The 22,500-nt window shown below is 43.9% G+C and overlaps 1 protein-coding gene across 1 annotated transcript in view; it reads left to right on the top strand.

Annotated features, from left to right (window-relative positions):
• LOC311237203 (potassium channel subfamily T member 1-like) overlaps positions 1 to 22,500 on the top strand; it is a gene marked incomplete at its 3' end in the record, with an annotated part of 95,209 nt that overhangs the window by 49,878 nt on the left and 22,831 nt on the right. The window contains 3 exon segments of the mRNA XM_084325012.1: positions 15,745 to 15,961; positions 16,599 to 16,704; positions 17,151 to 17,323. Coding sequence (XP_084181138.1) covers positions 15,745 to 15,961; positions 16,599 to 16,704; positions 17,151 to 17,323 — 496 coding nt within the window.

Genomic DNA, 22,500 nt, shown 5'->3' with positions numbered 1-22,500 from the left:
ACCCAAGGACGCCGTGGACTTCCTGAAGACCCGGCCCAAAGAGGCCCCAACACCGGCATCACCAGATCCGGACGCGGATCCGACACCGGCATCACCAGATCCGGACGCGGATCCGACACCACCATCACCAGATCCGGACGCGGATCCGACACCAGCATCACCAGATCCAGACGCGGTAGTAGCATGATTCTGGGCCGTTAGCATTCTGCTACGGCTATCACACAGAGCGGGTGGCATTTAATATTTTATCACATATGTAGTTATGGATGATTACTTGACGTTAGGCTTCGCCTGGAAGTTTATCTTTTTTTCTCTCGATATCTGACATAAGGGGTGGGGGGGACAATTCTGCTGTATATGACTTTTGTACTGTTGCATGTTTATAGCACATGCCACGGGCTTGGAACGCTAAGTGCTAGCGTTCCGTTTCGGAAGAAACGGGACCTATTTTGTTTCGGATATTTCTACCACGCTTACAACTTCTTTTTTTTTTAAACTTCATTTTTTATTTTATTTTTAGTGTTTATCGCTTTTCTGGTCAAGCATGACCGACAGATGCAGGGTGAAACGGGTGGGAGAACAGGGGAAGACATTCGGCAAATGACGGCGGGTCCGGGAATCGAACTCGGAGTCAACCAGATCCGTGACGCAGCACGGTATTCCCCGACGCTTTCGCGTCGAGGTACATGGTGAGCTACTGGAGCTCCCGACGCGCTTACAACTTTTACGCGCTACACCAGCACCCAGCCGTGTTTTGGTTCATTGCCACCGGGATGCGTTTACTGTTGCTTGCACATTTAACGAACTGGGGTATCGTGACTGCGCCAGCCGGGCCATGTCGGCTACATACAGCTAGCCACCCGCATAGCACTCGTCAATATCTGCTGTCGACAACGTGCTCGCTGGGGTGGCAGACGGCCCCTGCACAGCGCCCTCCTCTGGCGTGGAGGCCTAATCGCACAAGGTCAAACCAGCACCATGGGAGATAACAGACCTACGGACAAAGTATCGCCCCCTCCCGGCCTGGTGGATGTACTGCACGCCTGTCCGATTGCAACATGCTTGAAAGATACAACCCCCCCCCCCCCCCCCCCCCCCTTTTACCACTAGTTCTGGGCTCCAGTCGTTGACCTTACTAATATCTTATGGTTCAATTTGAATTTTCTTGTTTACTCTACACTTTGAGGCACTTTGTGTATAGGGGAGTGTGGCAGTTAGCCACTGAGAGATGGTTCTACGAATGGTAGGTTTGAAGTTTCTGGAAATGTTGGTAAGTCCCTGTGATGTTGGGGAAAGACCCACTGGTCCCACACCTTTATATGTTTTTAATGTCATTAATATTTGTTTTATGTATGGCTCAAGGTACATGTGCTTAGTGTATAAAATAAGTGAATTTGGCATGCCCACAGGCCTTTCCAGGTCTGCTCTGTCTACACACCCCCTAATATGCACCTTATGTGACACTGTGAATAATGTGAATATTCCTCAGCTAGTCAGATAGTAAATTATATTGACCATATTGATCAAATTGTTTACACTGACTGTGTTGTTTTTTACTACCTGTATACTGTGTTGTTTTACTACCTGTACCCCCCTCCCCCCCATGCTGCTATGATGCCTGAATTTCCCCAAGGGGATCAATAAAGGAATATCTTATCTTATCTTATCTTATATTATATGGCTATGGCTAACTGAGAGCTTTAAGCTCTGCTCCTGGAATGTTCGAGGTCTTCAGAAACTAGCGAAGAGGAAGGCGATTCTGACTTTTTTAAAGAAGGAGAATGTTTCTATTGCTTTATTACAAGAAACCCATATGGGACCCAATGACGCCGCTAAACTCCAAAAGAGTTGGGTGGGACAGGTCTTCGCCACGAAGTATTCTACATTTAGTAGGGGAGTGGCCATACTGATCAATAAAAATCTCCCCTTTAGACTCATAACTTCCTCTGTAGATAGCCAAGGCCGCTATGTGATTATCAAAGGGGTTCTTAAGGGTAAAGAAATTACATTTATGAATGTATACTGTCCCCCAGGCTACTCCCCTGACTTTCTATCCAAAGTATTTACTAAATTTAATGGCCTGGCCTCTGAGAATGCCTTTGTGGGCGGAGACTTTAACTGTCACCTTATACCGTCTCTTGACAAAGAGCATCGTCTTGCACAATCGGAAGTATTGTTTTATCGGATCACGCCTCTATATATCTGGTCTACTCCTTGTCAGAAGAGAGGGCGCTGTCGAGACGTTGGCGTCTTAACCCATACCTCCTCAAGGATGATAGGTTTATCTCCTATTTCGGAATTTAAAATGTTCTACTTAATTAACTCACATTCTACGGATAACCCGTCTCTGCTCTGGGAAACATCCAAGGTATTTTCTCGCGGACTGATTATGTCTTACGTATCATCCAAGAAACGCAAGAAAAATGAACAATGCAAACTTCTTGAATCCAAACTAGCCGACCTTGAGAATCAACATGTTTCAAACCCAGCCCCGGCTGTGCTTGTAGAGCTTACGGCCACCAGAACTGCATTAAACACTCTTCTGATCCAGGACGCCAAATACTCTCTTAAATTTGCCAGACAGAGAATGTACGAACACGGTGACAAGTCTGGCAGGTGCCTAGCTAACTTGGCAAAAAAGAGGGCTGACACCCAATAATAGCCTCAATCTCGGACTCAAATGGGGTCAGGTCCTTTGACACCAAAACTATTAATAAAGAGTTTGCCTCTTTCTATGCCCAACTCTATAGGACTGAACGACCTGATGGTGCTCTCTCTGACATGCAAGCTTTTTTCGCTGACTTGCACCTCCCTAAGGTATCGAAAGATCAGAACTTGCTCCTTAACGCCCCAATTACGAAGGAGAAGCTCTGTGCGCCCTTAAGGGTATGCCATCTGGTAAGGCTCCGGGCCCGGACGGTTTCGGATGCGAATTCTATAAGGAATTCGGTCATATTCTCTTGGATCCCCTGCTGGCAATGCTTAATCACTCCTCTGAGGTTGGGATATTACCCCAGTCCCTACGGGAAGCTAATATTTGCCTTCTCCTTAAAAAGGGTAAATGCCCTGAAAAGTGCGCCTCCTATAGGCCTATAGCCCTACTTAATTCGGACCAAAAATTGCTCTCCAAGATCCTGTCCATGCGCCTAGAAAAAGTGCTCCCTTACATTATTAACGAAGATCAGACTGGTTTTATTAAGGGTAGGAACTCTACCGATAACACGAGACGGCTCCTTAATATCATCCAAATGACTCGTGAGATAGACCACCCTGTGGTGGTTCTGTCTCTCGCCGTGGAGAAGGCATTCGACCGTGTAGAATGGCCGTATTTGTTTCTAACCCTCGCTGAATTTGGCCTAGGAAACACTTTTATTGACTGGGTCAAGGTTCTTTACAACTCACGGATGTCGGCGGTTCTGACTAACAGGCTTAGGTCTAACAACTTTCCTCTACAACGGGGGAACCGTTATTTGACATGACCATATAATAGAACCACTCGCTCAGGCCATAAGGCAGTCAGCCGCAATCTCAGGTATTAGGGTGGGTGAGAGGGAGCACAAAATCACTCTTTACGCGGACAGCGTACTGATCTTTATATCTAAACCTGACTCTTACATTTACATTTACATTTAGTCATTTAGCTGACGCTTTTATCCAAAGCGACTTACAAGTTCTGTACGACAAGCCATCAGGAAGGGCACAACTCTATCAGCTGAGCAACAATGTTCATCAAAGTGTTGAGTGCTACAGTATAGGTTAGTTTATTAGGACAAGTGCATGACAGTACGGTTAGTTAGGGTTAGATTTTTTTTTTTTTTTTTTTTTTTTTTTAATTCAGATAATGGTTGAAGAAGTGCGTCTTTAGTCGACGGCGAAAGATTGGACGTGATTCGGCTGTCCTAACTGGGGTGGGTAGTTCATTCCACCATTGTGGGGCAAGGACTGAGAATAGGCGACTTCTCTTTGATGACCCTCCCGGAGCTCTTCCATTCCATGTCTAACCCGCATGATTTCCACATTTGGAACCTTCTCGGGGTACAAAATTAACTTTTCCAAATCCGAAGCAATGCCACTTGGGACACTTAAATCCATCCCGATCCTGCCCGAGCCCTTCCCATTTCGCTGGTCGCCCTCCGGCTTTGTTTACTTAGGAGTATTTGTGACACCCACATATGATACATTGTTTAAGGCCAACTTTCCCCCCCTTTTAGACACCATAAGGGCAGACTTAGTTAGATGGGCCCCTTTACCAATCTCCTGGCTGGGTAGGATAGCCCTCATCAAAATGAACGTACTCCCCAGACTATTATACCCTCTCCAAATGATTCCAGTGCTGCTGACAGACAAGGTTATCAAGGTGCTAGAAGGCTGGCTAAGCTCATTCATTTGGAATGGGAAGAAACCGCGTCTGAAAATGGCCAAATTACAGATGGATGGTGAAGATGGGGGTCTAGACCTACCTAATATTAGACATTACCAACTAGCAGCACACCTTAGGGTGCTTGTCGGCTGGTTCAGATCAGACCCACTATCAATCTGGCTAGACATTGAATCCTCGCAATAGTCCCCCCTGTGGAACCTACTATTTATCAAAGACTTTAAGTCTGTTAGGAAAATATGCTCTAACACCCCATCACACTATGCTCCGTCAAGGCCTGGAAGACTGTCCGTACACACACACACACACAACACACGCACGTACACACACACAGAACACATATGCACTCACACACATGAAGCATGCACACATAAAATGCACAAGACTTACTAATCACACACATAAAACGCACACATAGGGTACGCACAAGCACATAGGTAAAACACACATATAGTACACATACACACACACGTCGCACACTTAGTCTATTTTAGTACATCTGTCCTAACACTGGCAGGGATTCGAATCCTCAAGAGCCACCTCAAGGATACACAAACATGGTTGCTAGTGCCTGAGCCACATTTATTTTTAATTAAATTTTTATTATTTTACTTTTTCTTGTTTGTCTGTCTCTTGTCAAGGTCATTATGATTCATGTTACTGTTATTATTGTTGTCGTCGCTGTTGTCATTGTTATTATCATTATTATTATTATTATTATTATTATTATTATTATTATTATTATTATTATTATTATTATTATTATTATTATTATTATTATTATTATTATTATTATTATTATTATTATTATTATTATTATTTCTGTTTTATGTATGAAAAGAAAAGAAAAGAAAAACATTTATAAAAAATAAATCGAAAAGATTTAAAAAAAACGTCAGCGCATCATTAACAAGGCCTCCAAAATCATAGGATGTGACCTTCCCTCCGTGGACTCCATCTTCACCTCCCGCACAACCACCCGTGGCAGAAAAAAGGACCCCTCACACCCAGCACCCCCCCTGTTTCAGCCCCTGCCCTCAGGTAGGCGCTTCAAGTCCATCTTTTCAAAAACCACCCGCTTCAAGGACAGCTTCTTCCCAACCGCCATTCGGACCCTGAACTCCCTTGGCCCCCCTCTCCCCCTCCCCCCCTTACACTAACCAAGCTACTGACCTGATGGACTAGACTCTTCCGTGTGTTTATGTTGTGCTGTGTCGTGCGGTGCTGTATTTATGTATTTATTGTGTCATGTTGTGCTGTATTATGTATCCATTTGTATCTATGTTCCAGTTTCATGTATTGTAGAGCTATTACACCCTGTACCGATCAAGAATACCACCGACCTGGTTGTGTGGCAATAAAGGAATCTTGTATCTTGTAACTCACCAACTCACCAACTCACCAACTCACTCACTCACTCACTCACTCACTCACTCACTCACTCACTCACTCACTCACTCACTCACTCACTCACTCACTCACTCACTCACTCACTCACTCACTCACTCACTCACTCACTCACTCACTCACTCACTCACTCACTCACTCACACTCACTCACTCACTCACTCACTCACTCACTCACTCACTCACTCACTCACTCACTCACTCACTCACTCACTCACTCACTCACTCACTCACTCACACTCACTCACTCACTCACTCACTCACTCACTCACTCACTCACTCACTCACTCACTCACTCACTCACTCACTCACTCACTCACTCACTCATTCACTCACTCACTCACTCACCCACTCACTCACTCACTCATTCACTCACTCACACACTCACTCACTCACTCACTCACTCACTCACTCATTCACTCACTCACTCACTCACCCACTCACTCACTCACTCACTCACTCACTCACTCACTCACTCATTCACTCACACTCACTCACTCATTCACTCACTCTCACTCACTCACTCACTCACTCACTCACTCACTCACCCACTCACTCACTCACTCATTCACTCACTCACTCACTCACACTCACTCACTCACTCATTCACTCACTCACTCACTCACTCACATGCATCGCTCGCTCACTCACTCACTCACTCACTCACTCAGTGTGTGTATGTGTGTGTGTGTGTGTGTGTGTGTGTGTGTGTCGGTGTGTGTCGGTGTGTGTCGGTGTGTGTCAGTGTGTGTGTGTTCGCGCATGTGTATGCAAATGTAGCTGGTTTAAAGCCTACTCCTCTGTCGAACGTGTATGTGAAGTGAACACAGGCCGTGATCCATTTCAGTATTTATTTCTCGTGTTGAAACACCAGACAGGCACATATTAACATTGGCCAGCAGATGGCGTCAACAGCTCCCATGCTATTCAAGCACCCAGACAGACTGAAGTTTACATTTACATTTACATTTAGTCATTTAGCTGACGCTTTTATCCAAAGCGACTTACAAGTTCTGTACGACAAGCCATCAGGAAGGGCACAACTCTATCAGCTGAGCAACAATGTTCATCAAAGTGTTGAGTGCTACAGTGTAGGTTAGTTTATTAGGACAAGTGCATGACAGTACGGTTAGTTAGGGTTAGATTTTTTTATTGTTTTTTTTTTTTTTTTTTATTCAGATAATGGTTGAAGAAGTGCGTCTTTAGTCGACGGCGAAAGATTGGACGTGATTCGGCTGTCCTAACTGGGGTGGGTAGTTCATTCCACCATTGTGGGGCAAGGACTGAGAATAGGCGACTTCTCTTTGATGACCCTCCCGGAGCTTGGATAGGAGTAGGTCTGAGGCGGCCAGAAGATGCAGAGCGTAGGGGTCTTGAGGGTGTGTAGTTAGAGACCATTGACCGGAGGTAGGCGGGAGCGGTTCCCTTTGCCGCACGGTATGCTAGGTCGAGGGCCTTGAAGCGGATTCGTGCAGCAATGGGGAGCCAGTGCAGGTCCCTAAGAAGTGGGGTGACATGGGCCGACTTCGGTAGGTTTGAGATCAGGCGGGCCGCTGCGTTCTGAATGAGTTGAAGAGGCTTAGTGGCAGTGGCCGGGAGGCCAGCGAGCAGTGCATTGCAGTAGTCGAGGCGGGAGATGACTGTTGATTGGACGAGGAGTTGGGTGGCTTCTTTTGTCAGGAAGGGGCGTATCCTTCTGACGTTGCTCAGGAGGAATCGGCAGGTTCTGGTCGTCGCTGCGATGTGAGCAGAGAAGTTCAACTGGTCGTCGAGGACAACACCAAGGTTCTTGGCGGTCGGGGACGCAGTCACAGCTGTATTCTCGACTGTGATTGAAAGGTCGGTTAGGGGGGAGGATTTGGCCGGCAGGTGGAGCAATTCTGTTTTGCTTAGGTTCAGTTTGAGGTGGTTGGACGTCATCCAGGCTGAGATGTCGGACAGACAGGCCGAGATCCGCTCAGAGACGTGGATATCTGAGGGAGGGAAGGAGAGGAAGAGTTGAGTATCGTCGGCATAACAATGGTAGGAGAAGCCATGAGACGTGATAATGTTACCCAGTGATTTAGTGTAGAGGGAGAAGAGAAGGGGTCCGGGTGGCCGACAGGGTCCCTCTCCATGACACTTGGTAGGAGCGGTCATTGAGGTATGATGACAGCCATGTCAGCGCAGAGCCAGCCACTCCCATTCCTGCGAGGGCCGCAAGGAGGATCTGGTGGTTGACTGTGTCGAAGGCTGCAGATAGATCTAGGAGAATCAGGACAGAGGAGAGGCCTTTCGCTTTTGCTAAGTGAAGTGCCTCTGTGACCGCAATGAGGGCTGTCTCTGTGGAGTGACCAGTCCTGAAGCCTGACTGATTAGGGTCTAGGAGGTCATTCTGTAAGAGATAAGCAGTAAGTTGGTTGGATACAGCACGTTCAAGTGTTTTAGAAAGGAAGGAGAGAGAGAGACAGGACGGTAGTTGCCTATGACGGTAGGGTTCAGGGTTGGTTTTTTTATGAGCGGCGTGACTCTGGCTTGTTTTAGGGAGGTGGGGACCACCCCCGAGTTGAGTGAGGAGTTGATGGTTGCAGTTAGGAATGGGAGGATGTCTGGTGCTATGGTCTGGAGGAGTGGGGAGGGTAGCTGGTCCAGCTGGCAAGTAGTCGGACGGTTTGACGTTACCAGTGTCAGGGTCTCTGCTTCTGTAATGGGAGAGAAAGATGACAGAGTGAAGGATGAGGTTCTCGATTCAGCATTTGGACATTTGGAATGGGTGGGGGTTGGGAGAAGGAGCTGCGGATGTTCTCCACTTTTTCCTCAAAGAAGATCGCAAAGTCTTCGGCAGAGAAAGATGAGGGAGGGGGGGGTGGGGGGGGAGTGAGGAGGGAGGACATGGTAGCATGCAGTTTGCGAAGATTCTTGGCAGAGGCCTCGATCCTATGGTGGCATTAGTGATGGTTTTGGAGAATGTTAACAAGAGGTTGTGATATGTGTCGATGTCAGCAGTGAGGCGTGACTTTCTATACTTCCTTTCAGCTGCTCTCAGGACCTGTCTTTGTTCTCTCACTGGATCTGTCAGCCATGGACTGGGTGGGGAACGGCGGGCAGGTTTCTCAACGAGGGGACAGAGCTTGTCGAAGGAGGTTGCAAGGGCTGAAAGGAGGGTGGAGGTTGCCATCTCTGTGGAGAGAGCAGAGAAGGTGTCACTCAAAGGTAGAGCGGATAGTATGTCAGAGGAGAGGGTGGAGGGGGATAGGGAGGGCAGGTTGCGTCTGAGTGAGACTGTTTGAGTTGGGGTGAAGACCTTTCGGTTAAGCATGAGAGTTAGTGAGAAGGATATGAAGGAATGGTCAGATACATGTAGGGGAGTTACCGTGGTGTTAATGATGCTGGAGTTACGGGAAAATATGAGATCCAAGGAGTTGCCTGCTTTGTGGGTGGGAGGCATGGCAGTGGGAGTCAGGTCAAACGATTGTAGGAGGGAGACTACTATGACTGACTGAGATGAGTCAGGCAGGTTGAAGTCGCCCAGTAGAAGGAGAGGGGTACCATCTTCCGGTAAGGAGCTAAGAAGCATGTCCAGCTCATCTGTGAAGTGATCGAGTGTACCTGGAGGGCGGTAGAGTGTAACAATGGTGAGATTGAAAGGATTAGAGACAGATACTGCATGATATTCGAGAGAGGAGAGTGACAGTTCTGGGAGTGGTGTTACGTTTGTAGCCCATGAAGGAGATGTCATGAGGGCAGTGCCTCCACCCCGTCTGGAAGGTCGAGGTGTGTGAGTGAAGTTATAGTTTGTAGATAATGCTGCAGGTGTTGATGAGTTATTGGGGGTTATCCAGGTCTCAGTTAGAGCCAGGAGCTGCAGATTTAGACTATGGGCGTAGGCAGTAATGAAGTCAGCTTTCTTGACTGCTGATTGACAATTCCATAAGCCTCCCCGTACTGTGACAGGTGTATTAGTGGCTGTAGGAGGGTAGGAGAGATTAGCCGGGTTGCTAGCAAACTGGCGTGGATGGGTAGAGTCAGTTCTGGAGGAGCAGATTGTGGATATAGGTATGAGACACATTGTCTTGTCAAGAGTGGCAGGGAGGAAGTAGAGAGATAGCAGTGTGGGAGGGAAATATAGGATTATGGTGTACTTAGCACTGGGTGGATCGGTGGATCCCTCTGCAGAGAACTCCAGGAAAACTCCTCCTATTTGTCCCTCTTCGTTTCTCGACGCTTCGCTGACGCTACACCAGCAAGCCTTTAAATCACTATCACTATCACTATCACTAATTAGTGCTGTCTTAACACCTGGCCCTTAATGGGGGCACTTAACAAAACAAAATGGCCGTTTTAAACACGCCCCTTTAATCAAGTCAGCTGGTTCCTCACTTTTAAGATTCACTAATAAACTTAAAATGGCTTACCCTAGTTTTCAGTATAAAGCAATGTTTCTCAGTGAGTGTGTCCTGTCCTTCCTTAACAGACAGAGTGATTTCAACACAGTGTGGACCTCTGCTTTTAAACAGGGCAGGCTCTTAATGGCTCACTCAGCAAATCAGATGCTACTAGTAAACAGGAAACAGTCCCTTAATGGGGGCACTTAACTAAACAAAATGGCCGTTTTAAACACGCCCCTTTAATCAAGTCAGCTGGTTCCTCACTTTTAAGATTCACTAATAAACTTAAAATGGCTTACCCTAGTTTTCAGTATAAAGCAATGTTTCTCAGTGAGTGTGTCCTGTCCTTCCTTAACAGAGCCCAGTACAGAGTGATTTCAACACAGTGTGGACCTCTGCTTTTAAACAGGGCAGGCTCTTAATGGCTCACTCAGCAAATCAGATGCTACTAGTAAACAGGAAACAGTCCCTTAATGGGGGCACTTAACTAAACAAAATGGCCGTTTTAAACACGCCCCTTTAATCAAGTCAGCTGGTTCCTCACTTTTAAGATTCACTAATAAACTTAAAATGGCTTACCCTAGTTTTCAGTATAAAGCAATGTTTCTCAGTGAGTGTGTCCTGTCCTTCCTTAACAGAGCCCAGTACAGATATAAGGAGTACAGAGTTTAGAATCAATCACTGAAATATCACATTAAAATTAGTGCTGTCAGGCGATTAAAAAAATTTATCTAATTAATTACAGGATTTGTAATTAATTAATCTAATTAATTACATTTTAATCACATAACCATTTTATGCCTGATATTCTATATTCTATAATCATATTTCAAATTGCATGTGTCCAGATGGCAGAATTCAGTACTGTATCTACAAAACCTTCTGTTTAAACATCTTCCATCTATTAATTTGCTTAGATTTTTCAGGTCTGGTCAATTTGAGCATGGTGTTATTCACAGTCAAAGATAAAAAAAATTATTGATATTCTCATTTGGTTCATTACAATTGACTCAAAATAAGATTTGCATTCAATCAATCACAGCGCAGATTGATTGATTGAATGAAAATGTTATTAACAGATTGCAGAATGGGTACAATACAGTACGGCTCAATACACACAATTGTTAAGGGCATGCAGACCAGAGAAAGACTTTCGTCTTGTTTACATCAGGGTCCCCCATTTTCAATTCATAATGAATTGTAAGTAAGGGTGCAACTTGCACCGTGCAATCCATTCTTTGTCGATCTAGCCCCCAGTATTTCTGACACTGGGAATACATTCCCTGAGATTCATAGATGTCCCTAGAATCAGATACCAAGAACATGCAAATGGACCATATTAAAAAAAAGTCTGTAAATGTGTATTCTACATTCTCATGGAATGAATGAGATGCAAAAAAAATTATAATTCTTTATTTTTTTATTTTTTTTTGTAATAGATTTTGAGTTAATTTTCATAACGCGATAATTTGCTGTGTAATTAATTAATCTAATTAATGCGATAAACTGACAGCCCTAATTAAAATAAAACAATACAATGAAATAATACAAAATAAACAATAAGATATCTCCATTTACCTGTTGAAACACCAGACAGGCACATATTAACATTGGCCAGCAGATGGCGTCAACAGCTCCCATGCTGCAATGGGGAAATATCAGTCACATTTCAGACCGGGGCCTACACACTTTGCTCAGCCATTACTACTAGCTCAATCACATGTGTCCTTCCAAGAGTTCGCCACCACAGCTAAATTACATTACAACAAGTGCAGAATTGCTCATTATTAACACTTTGGGTGCCGGGAACCGTCTTTAGACGTCTTTGCTGGCCATGCTAAAGTTGCCGGAGGACGCGTTACGTCGTCCTTATATCAATATTTCAAAAATCTGCGATCGGATTCATATGTCCCCTCCGCTGGCCTGAGATCCACCAGCAGGACCCACTGAGCTCTCTGGCGGTTCAGGAGCGCCATCTGGTGGCCGATCGGCGCAATCGCCAAACAGGATGTGCCATAGAGGTTGTGCTAGACGTCCGTAGTACTTCCGGGCGCTCGCTATAGGTCATGGGACTCTGGCTCGTCACGCTACACAGTGATCGATTGGCAATAACTCGATAAACAACATGATTTGGACGTATATACCATTATACAAGCTGGAGATGGACCGGGTAAAAATATATCCCATAATGATAAGATTTCTACTCTACGATGATCGCCCAACGGCGCGCGGAGACTGGGGTGAGTTTCAGCGTGTAACGTTACCGTCTTCGATACTAACTGCTATTATCAACATTTGACCCACATTAGATGATTGGTATAACGCTGCCCACGGAATTATAAACGCCCCCTCGCCCATCCGGTCAACATCAGATGACGTGTAGTAACTTCTAGAAGTACGTCTAGTTGGAATTTTTTATATCGCGCTGATTGCCATCAAACTGTATTTCATCATAAATATAATGCATTTGGGGCTATATATCACGTTCTGGAGAAAGCTGCAGAAAGAGATGAAAACATACTTATACATTAGACCATACTTTACTATGAATATGTGAATGAAAAAGTTTAACGTTGCTACACAATGAACAATACATATAGGACTTTGAATGGGCCCTAATAATGGCAATGTAGCAATAGAATTTAAAAAGTTATAGCCCTGCAAAGAAGGGGACTTTCTCCATAGACAAATAGCGCTGGCAATCTATGGTATATCATGAATTTAACCTTAGGCAGCCAAAGTGTTAACATAGATACCATTATATACAACCCGGTTCATTGCCCGGCAACTTATTTACAATATGTAAACCATCATACGTTCTTTTAAACCAAAGATATGTTTTAGAGACACTGAGCAGCTCTTACCTATTCAAGCACCCAGACAGACTGGCGTTTAGAGGGACGAAGGGGAAATACGTCACTTCGGCAGGAAGTGACGATTTCAAAATAAAAGACTTTTGAGAATAAAAATAATAATAAACAAATTAAAATAAAAGTGAGGGAGGGATTCTTCGTGGAATACATAACAGTATATTTTATATATACCTGCTACACAAACATGCGTGTGTCTAGGTGCGAGTATGAAGATGAATGAGTGCTTGCTATCACTTGGCAAAATACTAACAGCTGCCTCTCTAGCGATGCCTCCCTCTGCATCACGCTCTTTACACATTTCTGATGCACAGCTTTATTACCTAACGTTACTTCAGCTTCACTCTAACATGTTAGCGTTTCGCCTCATTTGGTTAACCCTTTCACTACCACACTACAGAAGGGTAACCCTTTCACTACCACACTACAGAAGGTTAACCCTTTCACTACCACACTACAGAAGGGTAACCCTTTCACTACCACACTACAGAAGGTTAACCCTTTCACTACCACACTACAGAAGGTCAACCCTTGCACTACCACACTACAGAAGGGTAACCCTTTCACTACCACACTACAGAAGGTTAACCCTTTCACTACCACACTACAGAAGGTTAACCTTTCACTACCACACTACAGTGGTTGTGAAAGGGTTAACAATTTGTCACATGGCAGTGAAAGGGTTAACCAAATAAGATAAGATAAGATATTCCTTTATTGATCCCCTTGGGGAAATTCAGGCATCATAGCAGCATGGGGGAGGGGGAGGGGAGGTACAGGTAGTAAAAACAAGCAGTGTAAACAATATAACAAATCAATATAATTAACTAACTAACTGAAATATACAGTATTCACATAAGGTGCAGTATGCATGAGGTAGTATTATTGTCCTTTTAGGTTCCTAGTAGTTGGAGTTGGATGTCTGGCAGCAGTCCCTGCCCACTGTTGTGGAGCCTGATGGCCGCTGGTATGAAGGACTGGCCGAGGCGTAGAGGTGTAACGCTAACATGTTGGTAGTGTGGTAGTGAAAGGGTTAACCTAGTTAGCGTGTGGGGGATGCATCACAGGTTTACAACCACGGATACCGCGGTATGGACACACACACAAAGGACAACAAATAACGTTAGAGTTGAGGACATGCCATAGCAACCACATGGCCACTTGGCGAATAAAAACAAAGAGCATCCTTACAGTAATGGCCACTTGTGTTTTCATACATGTTGTATCCACCTGCTATTAGTCTAGACCTGCTATTAATCTAGACCTGCTATTAATCTAGACCTGCTATTAATCTAGACCTTCTATTTGTCTAGACCTGCTATTAGTCTAGACCTGCTATTAGTCTAGACCTTCTAGACCTGCTATTAGTCTAGACCTGCTATTAATCTAGACCTGCTATTAATCTAGACCTTCTATTTGTCTAGACCTGCTATTAGTCTAGACCTGCTATTAGTCTAGACCTGCTATTAATCTAGACCTGCTATTAGTCTAGACCTGCTATTAGTCTAGACCTTCTATTAGTCTAGACCTGCTATTAGTCTAGACCTTCTATTAGTCTAGACCTGCTATTAGTCTAGACCTTCTATTAGTCTAGACCTGCTATTAGTCTAGACCTTCTATTAGTCTAGACCTGCTATTAGTCTAGACCTTCTATTAGTCTAGACCTGCTATTAGTCTAGACCTTCTATTAGTCTAGACCTGCTATTAGTCTAGACCTTCTATTAGTCTAGACCTGATATTAGTCTAGACCTGCTATTATAGAATATAATAACTTTAATAATCCTGAGGGAAATTCGGCACTTTGTGATAGTCAATAGGACTAAAATAAGAATAATAATATAATAATATTAAAGATACGAATAAAATAGAACAAAGAATAAAATACGGTCCGGGATATACATTCTGGTATGTATATACATTCTAAAATCTTAAATATAAACTATACAGCCAAAAATATACAGAAATATACAGTCGAATGTACAGTAAAATAAGTGTAAAAATGTAAAGTGTAAAGTGTCCAGGAAGGTTGTGAGAAGTGTACAAATGTTAAAGTGACCAGGAAGATTGTGCCAGGCTGTACTGTCACCCTGTGCTCAGTGATGCAGTGAGGCACAGTGATGCGTAGTAGAGTCTAATGGCTGCCATGAGCTATTAGTCTGCTGCACCCCGGTTTCTTTCACTTCGGAAATATGATGTCACCAACAAAAAAAAAAAAAACATTTAGAAGGACACCTATATTTGTGCAAGCAATACAATCTTTACTAGCGTTATTTTGAATGAGGACAAGGGTAACATATAGGGATGCTCGATATTGGCTTTTTTACCGATACCGATATACCGATATTGTCCAACTCTTAATTTCCGATACCGATATCAACCGATACCGATATATGCAGGGTTTCCCCCCCAAAAAACGGAATAATTTCAGGCAATTAACATTACATATCTCTTGTTGTGTAATTAAAACAACATTATGCATACTTTGACAATAAATTAAATAATAATTTGTTCTTACTTGCTTGCCTGGTTAAATAAAGGTTAAATAAATGTAAAAAAAAAAAAAAAAAAAATAAAAAAAAATATATCTCTTTTTTTTAAAACTGATACCGATATTTTCCGATATCACATTTTTATGCCAATATCGGCAGATAATATCGGACATCCCTAATATAAAGTTCAGATAGATGAGGAAGATGGCTGCTTGAGATTGTGCTATTTTACAGGTACCGTTGCCATGGATCTCCAGAACACCAACCCACCTGACCTCTCCAGTGGTAAACTGGCCCCGCCCACAGTGAATGGAACAGGTGGTCGCCGGCCAAGCATCGCTCCGGTTCTGGAGCTCGCCGACTCCTCCTCCATCCTACCGTGTGACCTCCTCAGTGACCAATCGGAAGATGACACCACCTTCTCCGATGAGAAAGGCTGCTTGTTTACTGAGTGAGTTAGGATTGTGCATTGTGATGTGTGTGTGTGTGTGTGGGGGGGGGGGGGGGGGTCTGTTCTTGGGTATGTACAAACTGCACTGCTGCTCTGTCAAGTTGAAGTTGTATAATTTATACTACACAATAAATAAAAATCACTTTGAGTGCTAATGAAATAGAGGTTTGAACACACTGAAGTAAACGTTTTGTGTAGCCTACTCACATGTCTGTTTACTTGTTGCCAGATGCCTGTTTTTAAGTTCCAGCTGAGAGGTAGGAGCTGGAAAACATAATGGTTCCATAGCCTGAAGTCTTATGTAGTAGAGGTCCAAAGTTTATAAAAATCCCATGGAAAATTTGTATTTCACAAAGGCTTTTGTAACGTCTGTGCTGCAAAAATTCAGCGTGAAAATACAAAATGCCCGTCCACTTCCATTCATTCAGACGTGCAAGTGAAAACACGTCAGAACGACTTGTCAAATGACGCTCGCAAGTGGCGCGACGTACACGTGAGTGTGTGCGCGTGAGTGTGTGCGATAAAATGCGTAATTTCTTTTACGTTTAATTCTTTCTGTAGTTAATTAATCGAAATTAACGCGATATTATAGCCCTATTTAAAATACATGAGGTGTTTTTTGTTTGTTTACTCTCAGGTATGTGAAAGGCTATCCGCCAAATTCTCCCTACATTGGAAGCTCCCCTACACTGTGCCACCTGTTGGCGGAGAAAGCCCTCTTCTGCTGCCTACGACTGAACCAGGTTAGTGTCCACTCACTCACTCACTCACTCACTCACTCACTCACTCACTCACTCACTCACTCACTCACTCACTCACTCACTCACTCACTCACTCACTCACTCACTCACTCACTCACTCACTCACTCACTCACTCACTCACTCACTCACTCACTCACATCACTCACTCACTCACTCACTCACTCACTCACTCACTCACTCACATCACTCACTCACTCACTCACTCACTCACTCACTCACTTCACTCACTCACCCACTCACTCACTTCACTCATTCACTCACTCTCTCTCTCTCTCTCTCTCTCCCCCCCCCCCTCTCTCTCTCTCTCTCTCTCTCTCTCTCTCTCTCTCTCTCTCTCTCTCTCTCTCTCTCTCTCTCTCTCTCTCTCTCTCTCTCTCTCTCTCTCTCTCTCTCTCTCTCTCTCTCTCTCTCTCTCTCTCGGACACAGGGCTGCAGGCACAACAGTTATGAGGATGCCAAGGCGTACGGTTTTAAGAACAAACTGATCATCGTGTCGGCAGAGACTGCGGGGGACGGTCTGTATAACTTCGTTGTGCCGCTCAGAGCTTATTACAGACCCAGGAAGGAACTGAGCCCTATAGTGCTGCTGCTGGACAACCCGTGAGTCTCTCTCACACACACACACACACACACACGCACGCACGCACGCACGCACGCACACACACACACACACACACACACACACACACACACACACACACACACACACACACACACACACACACACACACACACACACACACACACACACACACACATGCACGCACGCAGGTGTCACTTGTTGTGTTTTATACATACAGTACATGCATGACTTGGTAGCACCAACTGTACTAGCGAACAAATCAATCTCCTCTCTCTCTCTCTCTCTCTCTCTCTCTCTCTCTCTCTCTCTCTCTCTCTCTCTCTCTCTCTCTATAGTATATATATATATATTTACTCCAGGTTAATATATATATACCACTGGATGTATCTCAGCAGTTTACAAAGGGACTATTGTGTGTTTGCTAAGCGTCGTGACGCAGGTCTTGACATGCAGGACAAGGTTGTGGGGGTCGTCTCCATCGTCAGGCCCAGCAGCGGTGCATCGGTCCCCCTCGCCACGTCAAAGGAAAAGTGTTTAGAGAGCGAGAAGAAGAAAATAGCGGCGCCAGGCGGTAACCGTAGCAACCTGGGCTTTTCCTTAAACCTGAATTGTATATATTATGCTGCAAGGGGAGAAATCGACGGCGTGGAACATTGCTTTTGAACATTGCCGTTTGTCAGCAGCTACGCTGTTACACACTGGGCTCCCACGTGCCGACGCCTCTCTCTCAATCTCTCTATCACTGTAAATGACCATTTAGATATGTCGTTTCTTATCTTCTTTGTGCTTTGCGTTTATTATTATATATCATTATGTAAATCAATATGGAGTCTTACCTGGTCTACTCCCATTAGGTAGTCAGACCTCAGGTAGTCAGGTAGTCAGAGATCAGGTAGTCAGAGATCAGGTAGTCAGAGATCAGATAGTCAGAGATCAGGTAGTCAGAGATCAGGTAGTCAGAGCTCAGGTAGTCAGAGATCAGGTAGACAGAGCTCAGGTAGTCAGAGCTCAGGTAGTCAGAGCTCAGGTAGTCAGAGCTCAGGTAGTCAGAGATCAGGTAGTCAGAGCTCAGGTAGTCAGAGCTCAGGTAGTCAGAGCTCAGGTAGTCAGAGCTCAGGTAGTCAGGTAGACAGAGCTCAGGTAGTCAGAGCTCAGGTAGTCAGAGCTCAGGTAGTCAGAGATCAGGTAGTCAGGTAGTCAGAGCTCAGGTAGTCAGAGATCAGGTAGTCAGAGCTCAGGTAGACAGACCTCAGGTAGTCAGAGCTCAGGTAGTCAGAGATCAGGTAGTCAGAGCTCAGGTAGTCAGAGCTGAGGTAGTTAGAGCTCAGGTAGTCAGAGATCAGGTAGTCAGAGATCAGGTAGTCAGAGCTCAGGTAGTCAGAGCTCAGGTAGTCAGAGATCAGGTAGTCAGAGCTCAGGTAGTCAGAGCTCAGGTAGTCAGAGCTCAGGTAGTCAGATCAGGTAGTCAGAGATCAGGTAGTCAGAGCTCAGGTAGTCAGAGCTCAGGTAGTCAGATCAGGTAGTCAGAGATCAGGTAGTCAGAGCTCAGGTAGTCAGAGCTCAGGTAGTCAGAGCTCAGGTAGTCAGATCAGGTAGTCAGAGATCAGGTAGTCAGAGCTCAGGTAGTCAGAGCTCAGGTAGTCAGAGCTCAGGTAGTTAGAGCTCAGGTAGTCAGAGATCAGGTAGTCAGAGCTCAGGTAGTCAGAGCTCAGGTAGTCAGAGCTCAGGTAGTCAGAGCTCAGGTAGTCAGAGATCATACTTTGCTTTAAAATAAATCTTGTTTATTTTTATAAAGTAAAACTTTATAACTGCATACATCATACCTGGAGCCTCAAGGCAACTTTGGTCCATAGGATTGTCTATATACTCACGTTATCTCTATGTCTCTCTCTATATACGTCTCTCTTTCACACATGCTGTCTTTAGGCTTTGTTGATGCTATTGAGAGACAAATGCAAAAGCGGACTTCAAGGTTTTTCCTCTTCATTTGCTTTTATTTGGCTCCAAAATGTGAAATATTAAAATGAAATAAATGACAGCCTACAGCGACAGTGAAGGTAGAGCAGTCGTCTGGTTAATCGGAAGGTCCTTGAGTAAGACACTTAACCCCTAAGTGCTCCCGATGAGCAGGTTGGCAGTTGGATTGTTGCCTCCGCCATCAGTGTGTGAATGTGTGAGGCATAAGTTGTGAATTGCTTTGGTTAAAAGTGCTACAGTACATAAATGCAGTCCATTTACCATTTAAATCGCCACACATATGTTCTTCTGCCAGCAAGCACAGTGAATATCTTGTGATGTTACACAGTTTCCAGTGGATTCGCTTGTGGCCATATCTGGGAATTGTGTTTTAATTTAAATTTGTGTAGTAATACAGAATGAATCAAACGCTTGCCTACTTGGGATTCATCGACTGTATGTTTGTTGGATAAAAAATATATTTGCTGAATGGTCGAACTGATCATAAAAAAAATTGACATTGTTGATTTGCTTGAGATGCTGTATGCATTATGCCTCTCTAGTGCAACTGTTTTAGAAAAGTCTTACACCTGTATGACTGTGGCCATTTTTACTTGAATGTCCTATAGATGTTTTGTTCTGTATGTGGTGTCCACGCCTTGTCCTGCACACTTACTTTATACTCCTGATACATACTACTGGCACGTCATACCCAGGGCTTGACATTAACTTTTTGGCTCACCAGCCACTGTTTTGAATTCACACATTTTACAATTGAGTCATTTAGCTGAGGCTTTTATCCAAAGATTGTGAACAGCATGTCACCAGGAGGTACATCTGTGGCAGCTAAGGGTCAGTGGCATTGTTCATCAAATAATATCAAGCTTGACTGTTACACTCTGAGTGCATAGTAGTATAGACATATTAGCAAGATAGGTAGTAGTATTATATTTTATTTCTTTATTATTTCAGATATTGTTTGAAGGTGTTTCTAGTCAACGGCAGAACATTTTCTAAAAAGTATCATTGTTGCACTCAGAAGATGAAGCCTTTCATACAAAGTAGGTTAAAATGTAATATTTAATTTTCATACTTCTCCTGAGTTAGTTACTTCTTCTAAGACATCAATTCACACCTTCCCAGTTCCCACTTATCTTACAATTCATCCATATATTAGCTAATCGTACATTCTAATGAGAATATTTCAAAGTTGGGATCAATTAACTTTTTAATTCAATAATTCAATTCTCATAAGACTCATAATTAACAATACAAACAGTACAGTAATCCAGTTGAAATAAAAGCTATGCATGTGTTGAAAACTGATAGGTCATGTATGTGTGTATGTTTCTTGCTTCCTGTAGACCAGACAACCACTTCCTGGAGGCTATTTGCTGGTTCCCCATGGTCTACTACATGGCAGGGACCATTGACAAGTAAGACTCCTCCAAATATCCACTGTGTGTCTGGGTTTACTAGGGAGACTAGAATATAATCTCTATCATTTTATTATATTGTTGTTATATTGTCTCCAATTCATTATGAAATTACTTCAAGGGCGAAATGTCAAGACTCAATTCATCTTCCCCATTGACAGTTTAATACACAGGCGTTTAGAACTCAACAAGTACTCAAACTGAGGCACACGCATGCAGTGTAGTGAAAGGAGACTGCATTTTTTTTCTGGGGTGGCGATATAAATGCTTGTTTAGACGGAAATCATTTACTAATCTAAGATGTATTTCATTTAATACATCTTATCGGCTGGCCGGTCATTCATACTAACACAATTGGCAAGTGTTAGAGGGTGGGAAAGCCAGTGGGTGGCGATTTGACGTTGTGGACAGCAAATGGGGAGAAAAAGTGGATTAAAAAAAAGATATCATAACAGTTATTAATTACAATGAATTACAATTACTACAATGATGGATTAAAAACAATTACATGATTCAGTACATAGGTCAAGTGCAATGCCTTTAAACTCCATGAATGACGGGAATGCTCCGAGCTTTAGAGTCTGTTGTAGGGTATTCCATGTGTATGGAGCATCGTAGGAGAAGGCAGACTTTCCAAGCTCAGACCGAACTCGAGGCACCCTGAGCACAAGCCGATCATTCGAACGAGTTTGGTAGGTGACAGTACTACCAATATAAGGTGGACGTTTGCCAATAATTGCTTTGTAGATAAAAAGATACCCATGATAACTACATCGCAACGAGAGAGATGGCCAGCCATACCTACTCATACAAAAGACAATGGTGAGTATCATATTTGTCACCCGTAATAAATCTTAGGGAGGAGTGGTAGGCAGAATCCAAAGGCCTTAATGTAGACGCAGACGCATGCCTGTAAATGACATCACCGTAGTCCAATATTGACAAAAAAAACAGCCTGTACAATTATTTCCCTACAGAACATAGGAAAACTAGCGTGGATACGGTACAAGAAACCAATCTTTTGCCGTAATTTTGTAGCTAGGCTATCTATATGGAATTTAAAAGAAAGTGTATCATCCAGCCATTTATACTCACTAACTCTCAATATACAAACCATTTGCCGTTGTTAGGTGTAGCATGTCGTAATCTATAACCCTGGCTCTGGAAAACATCATAGACTTGGTTTTACTAGCATTAAGCACTAACTTGAGCTTAGCTAGAGCATTTTGGAGAGTGTCAAACGCAAGCTGCAGGTTCACAATAGCTTCCTGAACAGTATCCGCAATGCAGTAGACAACTGTATCATCCGCATAAAGATGAGCCTGACAACCTGCTAGTGCTGAAAGACTAGAAACAATATCATTAATATAGATTGTAAAGAGGGCCGGCCCCAATACCGAACCCTGTGGTACACCCTTAGACAATGGAGAAATCAGATTGAAAGTTACCTGAATTCACGTGTGTGTGTGTGTGTGTGTGTGTGTGTGTGTGTGTGTGTGTGTGTGTGTGTGTGTGTGTGTGTGTGTGTGTGTGTGTGTGTGTGTGTGTGTGTGTGTGTGTGTGTGTGTGTGTGTGTGTGTGTGTGTGTGTGTGTGTGTGTGTGTGTGTGTGTGTGTGTGTGTGTGTGTGTGTGTGTGTGTGTGTGTGTATGTGTGTGTGTGTGTGTGTGTGTGTGTTTTTCAGTCTGGATAGTCTGCTGCAGTGTGGGATCATCTATGCTGATAACCTGGTGGTTGTGGATAAAGAGAGTACAATGAGTGCTGAGGAAGATTACATGGCCGACGCAAAAACCATCGTCAACG

Source organism: Notolepis coatsorum (genome assembly GCF_963971535.1).
Source record: "Notolepis coatsorum genome assembly, chromosome: 11".
In the NCBI taxonomy this organism is placed as follows: domain Eukaryota; kingdom Metazoa; phylum Chordata; class Actinopteri; order Aulopiformes; family Paralepididae; genus Notolepis; species Notolepis coatsorum.
This window is presented reverse-complemented; position numbering and strand designations above follow the sequence as displayed.